Source organism: Aptenodytes forsteri, unplaced genomic scaffold, assembly GCF_000699145.1.
Source record: "Aptenodytes forsteri isolate BGI_AS27 unplaced genomic scaffold, ASM69914v1 Scaffold670, whole genome shotgun sequence".
Lineage (NCBI taxonomy): Eukaryota > Metazoa > Chordata > Aves > Sphenisciformes > Spheniscidae > Aptenodytes > Aptenodytes forsteri.
The window spans coordinates 99,012-106,870 of NW_008794594.1; the positions used below are offsets into that span (position 1 = coordinate 99,012).

Sequence of the window (7,859 nt, forward strand, 5' to 3'; positions counted from 1 at the left end):
CTTTACTGAAAGGGTTGTCAAGCATTGGAACAGGCTGCCCAGGGAAGTGGTTGAGTCAGCATCCCTGGAGGTATTTAAAAGACGTGTAGATGTGGTGCTTGGGGACATGGTTTAGTGGTGGAGTTGGCAGTGCTAGGTTAACAGTTGGACTTGATGATCTTAGAGGTCTTTTCCAACCTAAACGATTCTATGACTCTATGATTAAGAATAAGAACAATCTAATTCCTAAAAAAAAACCCCAAACCAAAACAGGTCTGCTTTTTGCAGACAGATGCAATAAATTATTTCAAGGTAAATTTCCTCCCTGCCTTCTCTAAACTCCAGGCAGGATGCCTTCCTTCAGGCTTAGTTTCCAGTCCAGAACTTTAGTAGCTGTCTGGGTTAAATGAATACATATAAACTCCCATTGCCTCCTCATTTTCTGTATTTCTTCAGCTTGGTTTCGGGACTTGTCATTGTCCTTGTCCCTCTTACTGAGCATTTCAGTGGCAGTTTCAGCCACTCTAGACTGAACTGTAGTAGTACATCCTAAACCCACCTGCAACCTTCATTGTGTATTCTCATCTTCCTTGGGCTGGTACTTGTTTGGTCTTGTGGTGAGCTTGCTGATCCAGCAGAAAAGTAACCCAGGGAAGATCACCTGCTTTCTTTAATGGTGATTATGGATTCACATTTGCTCTACTCCATGCTTCGCAAACTTCTCCAAAGCTAAGCGTGGTCCCTTTCCTCAGCACTCCTCCTCCTAAGATACATAGGTGACACAAAGTAAACAAGAAGCCTTCCTCCGTCCTTCCATACACACTTTTTAACAGCATGTACGATGATCAGCAGCTATTCTGTAAACTGAACAAATCCAGACAGCTATCCCACCAATCACATGGGAATACAAACTTCTGTAATGTGTCAAAGAAAGGAAAAAATGGACACGATCTCAAAAGACTAAGGTGGGTTTTCTATAGCCTGAGATAACCCATGGGAAACATGTTGAAGTATAATTAAGGCATTAAGGCATGTTCAGAACTTCTACCAGCATCAAAAGACATAAGAGCAGCTTGTGCTCTGTTAGGGCAGAGGTTTATCTAATCTAATGTCCGGTCACAACAGCAGGTGCTTAGGAAAGCATATGAGAGCAAGGCTGCCATGCAGTGATATGTCTTCAGAACAGCCTCCTAGCTTTCAACAGCTTGTGGTGCAGGGATTTCTCAAGGTGGGGTTGGTGCCTTTGCATTCAAAAGCTTTTGGTGGATATTTTCCCCCATGTAATTATCAAGTCGTTTTCTGAATATTGAGCATCTATCACATACTATGGAAAGGAAGTTGACAGGTTATACACCGTGTGATGATGACTTCCTTTTTCAGGTTCTAACCTGCTAGTTTCATTTGATACTCTTGAATCCCATTCTAGAGGAAAAAGTAACCATTCCCATGCGCTCCATCTGTGCTAATCATTAGTTTTAGACTGCTAACACATCCCTTCTTCAACTGTCTTTTTTTCAGCCATGAAGACTCATACTCTATGCAGTCATTCTTTTACTGAAACTCTTACATACTTATTATTAATCTGAACTATTTCCAGACCTACTATATCGTTTCTGATATGCTAAGCAGACTCAGGGTATAGTAACATGTTTTTTGAAGTGGAATAATGATGTTCCTTATTATACTCCTTTTTTAACCGCTTCTAAGATCTGATTTACTTTTTTGACTGGTACTGAGCACTGAATTGACATTTTCACAGATTTCTCCTTTATAGACCCAAGACCTCATTTCTGAGTGGTGGGAGGCAGCTCAGAGCCATTACTTTCCGAGTGGCTGTTTCTTCCATCAGTTCTTCTGAAGACACTTCTGATCCTTTGATGAGTATCCAATGGGAACCTCCCAGGCTCTTCTACAGTGAATAAAATAACCATTTCAATTACATACTCCACTATGGATTTATCTTCTCTGAGTGTTTCTTCTTGGTTGTCTCTATCCCTACACATTTTCTGGCAGTTTTTGTGCACGTGAGAAGAAAGATTTATTAGTAAGTTATTGCCTATTGTAATTTGTTCCTCAAGCTCTTGTCTTGCCTACCTTGTATGTTTTTACTTTTAACCTGTCATGGTTTATGATCCTCATTTGGACACAAGAAGTGCTTACGCACCACCAGACAGTGTCTAACAATTATTTTTTAATTAAAAGTGTATTTTTACAAGGCAAGTTATAATTGCCAGTAAGACACATTACCTTTTATGTTGCCATTAATTTTATGTGTTTGCTTAGCACTAATGAATAAGAAACACCACAGCTAAACTGGCTTTCCAATGTCTTTACGTTGTAATTCAACATAGTGTTAAAATACAAATTCAGTGAAATAAATCTACCAACTCTAGGGTAGGTCATACTAGATTAAATAAACTTTATAAGACTTTCGCTATCAGTGATAATAACTTGGAATATTTTGGAAGAGAGGATTTAAAGAAGATATGTTAAATACTTATTAAAATATATAAAAATGTGAATACTGTTAAGCAGTTCCTTTCCATCACTTTTTTGCTGAGGTTGCATAAATGTAATTAGGTGAAGCTTAATATAACTGTATTTATTTTTAGATTTCAGAATTTCAAGAAAAACATCGTAAACATTTATTAGCATACCACAGACAAAAGGTAACTCTAATCGTGCTTTTCTTATTTTTTTTGCTTATGTTTGCCTTGTTACTTTGGTTTATTTTTAGAAAATATATTCACTTTTTATTGGAATACTTAGAATAATTTATCAGGATTGCCTCATTTCTGTCATTATAAATACCAGTTTTTAATTCTTTAAAATCTGTGAGAACTTTATTAAATATGATGACTATTATTTAATAAACCAGATTTTTATTGTGGGGTGACTGAGATTAAATGGAGAGTCAAAGGACGGGGAGAGAAGAAACAAATTCACTGCATGGAGGAGAAAAGGGAAGAGGTGGGGAGAGATTGGTACTCAGATGATAAGCCTAGAGGAAAAGACGACTAGGGATGACAAACTAAATGAGAAGTTTGAGCAACGGAGAACAAGACTAATGGCTAATACCCTGAGTTAGGGATAGCTCAATAGGAAGAAGAAGAGAATTAATTATTCTGTGGAGAACAGGTACTGAATTTGTGACAATGCCTCTTCCTCTGTAGGTTGGAAAGAAGATTTCTTTTTCATTTCTCAGCTACTTCTAAATATTTGATAAAATAGTTGGCTGTTTCATTCATTTCTAAGGACATGGCCAAGTATATTACTTAAAGCTACTTGGCAATACTGGTGAATCAACCCATGTATGCCCTATGTCTGGAATGACAGAGGCAAACCCATATAGCTGGCCAACTGGCCATTGCGTGTGTGAGGAGAGTATCTGATATGGTTCTCATGATAGAACAGCTTGGAAACTGAAGTGTTTTATGGCCCATTCTCCCATGTTTTCCATGACTGCATTTTGGGATCAGTCCTAGTGTACTGTGGAGCGTGTAGTTCTTTCAAGGTCCTGTCCTTCTGCTTTCAAAGCCAGGCCATGGAGGAATCCTGGTTTTATGCCCCCTTCTAATCTATTGTACTGACTCCAGATGGTAAAACTGAAACCTGTAGGCAAAGTAAAATAAAGCTCTTAATATAGAATTTTGCATAAGTAGAAATGTTATCTCCAACTAATCTGTGCTGAGTTTTGATACTTTTTGATGGTAAGTTTCTAAGTTATTTACTGTTGAGATATTCATTTAACAGTCGTTGTGAAGTACTCAAGGACACTGCTTGACCTAAGGAACGTGTTTAGGTGACAGTACAGAAACAGCTGAAGGTTTAGTTGGTTGCTATTTCAATGGCACACTGTTTTGGGTGGTTTTGTTGTTTTGTCCATTCTATGTATTTGTTAGTATTTTAAAACTGCTTGCATTGGATCAGGGTCAGAAGAGGCTGGTTGTCTTAAATACCCTATGGGCAGCTATGGCTAGCACTGGTGAGGCTGTTTCAGTGGAGAAATGGTTTGACAGTGAGGCTGAGGTGAGCAAGGAAGAGAAGAGTTTCCCTGTGCAATGATATACCTGTCTCCTTCCTGTGAGTTTCAGTTAGCAATGCTCCCTCTTTCAGGGCTACTGGGAGGGAGTCTGAAGGAGCTGGGGAAGGCTAGATCACAGCAGGCAGAGGCACACAGGTTAAGAGAGTGGGAGTAGATGCTCACACTCAGGGTTATAATCTCCGTCTGAGTCTTCCTGCCACGGGCTTTGAGATGAAGGTGAGTGGGAAAAGTACGTGTTTAAATATAAACAGTTTGGCAAATGGCAGTGACCCCTGGGGAGGTGAGGAAGCACAAATCTTCCCTTTGACACAAGTGCTTCTTCCTGCCACCCTCCACTCTGCAGGTCTTGGCCTTTGGGAAAGGCGGAGTACTGCATAAGGAAATTCACAATGGGGTTCTCATTATTGGCTATCTTGTTTGTGGTCCCCTTCCTTGTTTCTAGTCTGTCATCCTTGTCACTGTCAATCAACAGCTCTCATGACCTTGATAAAAGCTTCTTTGTTGCTGTTTCTGAGAGTTGTACAGATAGTGGGGTGCAGATGATGGCATTTGGTGTGGGCACCTGATGTCCATATTCCTGGCAAGGCTAGACCCCGTGTTGTGCTGGGACCCAAAGATATTGAAAACCAAATAGTTATTCACCTTCTTTAAGGCATTTTAGACTTAAAATGATCCAGTCCTACAGAGTGACAGGGTAAAGAACATTGTTCCTGACATCTGTACTGGTCACTTTCTTAATCAAACCTAGCTCTCATTAGGAAAAAGAAAAACGAAGAATACAAAAAATCAGATCTTATGTAAATTACATTTTGTCTTTAATCTGTTTTGCAGAGTTTCACATCTGCAAAAAGAGCATAGTATCACCCACAAACAGTATGATTTTATAAAGGTATATCAGGTAAAGTTATTAAAGAATTCAAATAATATTGTGAGGAGAAGCATGAAAAATTAACAAGAAAATTCATAATTTGTCTTCAAATAAAAATATGAATAATGTGAAGTAATGAAGGACTAAGGTCACACAATGGAAATTAAGGATAAAATAAAGATGCAGTATTGAGGCTATTGAGTAAGTTTTTACATCCTCTATAAAATATAATGTATGATCCTGTAATGAAAGACTGTAAAAAATACACATACTAGGGAGCTGACCTAATGTTCTTGACCTTAATGTTCTTCAACTTTCCAAGCTCATAACATTCTTTAATGGAGATATTTTTGGTTATGCCTATAACATAATAGGAAATACTCTTCACATAAGTTTAGTACAAATAGATACTGCAAGGAACTGAATAAATTTTGAATCTGAAATGAGAAATATGGGAACATGGTATTTGGTATTTTGTACAATTATTGGTACCTTTTCCAGATAATTCCATATTAAATGCAACATAACTTTTATATCAGATATAGAAAAGAAGAAGAAAAATAAAAGCAAATTATTTTTAAGCACTTTTCTCAGTATTCATTTATCCAATATTACAGCACACTTCTTAACAAAAGGTAATGAAACTAAGTCTGTAACTGCCAAAAAGAAGCATATCTTTTTCAGACTGACTGTTTAATGGATCCATGTAACAGCTATAGTCTTGCCCTAATAAATCTGGAATAGCAATCATATCTAAGATTAAAACCAATAGAAAACAGTCTTTCAACACTTTAGAATACTAGTTGAAATGACAGTGAAGTTGTATATCACACAGATAGATTTTGTTTAAATCTATGATTATCTCACAGATGGTAAAGTTGGAAGAATCTCTCAAGAAAGTAACACAACAGATGCATCAGATACAATGGTAAGAGGTTTAATGCAGCAAAAGTAAATGAGAAATAGTCTTTGTAATCAGACAACAGTAAGTTTAATTGATAAAACAACAAAAAAGTCATGCTTTGTTTGCCTTTCTCATATATTGTGTTGTATAAATAGAAGCAGCATATTTTTACAGAGATAAATGAACAGTGATTTCTGTCATCAGGTCAATTTTCTTCACATTAATCAAGCCTGTCAAGAAGGAATCCTTTTATTTTTAAATTCAAGTCAGTAGTTACTCTAAAAATGAATTTTTAGCAATGTCTATTTTTTATGATGAATTGAACATCATATAGTTATTCAGTTATAAAATTTTTATTTGCATTTACATGAACAAGTTCGTGGTTTTTTCAATGGGCTTTCCACCATCAGCCTGGAAAGTACCAGGCTTTCCTAGTATCTAACCCATTGGCAAAATTACGAGAGTTTTGTAATGTGATTCTCATCTTCTCTGTTTCTAGTAAAAATCAAGTTCTTGACTCATCTTAAATTAGTCTTTTTTCACAAATGCATCAAAGAGATAGCCAAGAGTTAGCTCATCTTTATCACCCTGCTCATTGACTGATACACCTTAATCTTTTCATCTTATTTATTTCCAACTTAAAGCCAAAGTCCTTATTGATCCCTAAGTGCACTTTATGCTATTACTTTTCATTTCATTAAATTTTATTTCAATTATTTGTTTGAAAAGATCACATTTTTTAAATCATTATGTAGTTCTCCTCAATATTGATGTAACTTTCTATCTTCAGAACTTTCTGTCTTCAGATTTCACAAACTGTGGGCTATCCCTGAGTCATTAGGGAATATATTAAACAGGATCAGTTGCAAGATTAAACTGAAGGGATCATCACTAATAACATTTCTGCACTCTCTTCACCCTTTTTTGTTGTTGTTTCCCTTTTAATATTATTTATGGTATACTTACCTGATTTAATCGTTCTTATCTCTGCTTTAAAGTCCACATGGCCTATACAGCACTCTAAAGTTTAAATTGAATTAACGCAGAAAACTGTACTATCTTACTACTGTTTAAAAAAATCTGCTTACCAGAACAGAAAACAAACCAAAAAAGATATCAGACTGATCTACTGTGATCCACTTATGGTGAAATTATTACATTTTCCATTTGTTTCCATGCCCTATTTTATCCTTCCCATTTTCTAAGATTTCAAAAACTACTGGGGAAAAAACCTAACAGGCTTGGTCTGCTTTTCCCTTATAGTGAACATGGGTATTAAGAGTACTTAGTGTATAGTTACAATGTACTTCTCCCTATAGATCCATCTTCTTGAGAAGCCTGTCATGAATGTCACTTTATGAATACCATCATATATGGTATGATATACCGTATGTGGTATATGTGGTATCACCAAATACCATCAGCACCAAGGACGGTGAAATCTCCTTAATAAGCCAGTTCATGAAGCCAGCAATTTAATTGCAAAATTTTGTTGATCTTTATTCCTTTTCTGTTTTTTCAGTATAGGCTTGCTTTTGACTCTGACGTGCACATAATACAGTATTATGCTCTCTTATGCTCCTTGGTGTAATATAACTGAAAGAAAAACAGTATAAAGGAAACTAGCTATGTGGTGGATTATCATAGTATCCACTGCCTCTTCTTCCTTGTCTGTATTTCAAATAAATAGCATCTTGGTTATACCAAATACAGAGTTCTTGCTGAATTTCAGATTTTTCAGAGTTCTACCAAGAGTGTGACCTAGGGTTTCTCCTCACATGCCCAGTAGACATATTCCTCCTATGTGTGTGTCCTGGTTTCAGCAGGGATAGAGTTAATTTCCTTTCTAGTAGCTGGTACAGTGTTTTGGATTTAGGATGAGAACAAAGTTGATAAGGCACCGATGTTTTAGTTGTTGCTAGGTAATGCTTACACTAGCCAAGGACTTTTCAGCTTCCCATGCTCTACCGACTGAGAAGGCTGGAGGTGCACAAGAAGCTGGGAGGCGGCACAGCCAAACTGGCCAAAGGGACATTCCATACCATGTGACATCATGCTCAGTA

At 36.8% G+C, this 7,859-nt stretch overlaps 1 protein-coding gene across 1 annotated transcript in view; it reads left to right on the top strand.

Annotated features, from left to right (window-relative positions):
* Window positions 1-7,859, top strand: part of RNF212 (ring finger protein 212) — a 24,240-nt gene that overhangs the window by 7,781 nt on the left and 8,600 nt on the right. Inside the window, exons 4-5 of the mRNA XM_009272631.1 lie at window positions 2,592-2,648; window positions 5,762-5,820. Coding sequence (XP_009270906.1) covers window positions 2,592-2,648; window positions 5,762-5,820 — 116 coding nt within the window. The remainder of the gene's footprint in view (window positions 1-2,591; window positions 2,649-5,761; window positions 5,821-7,859) is intronic.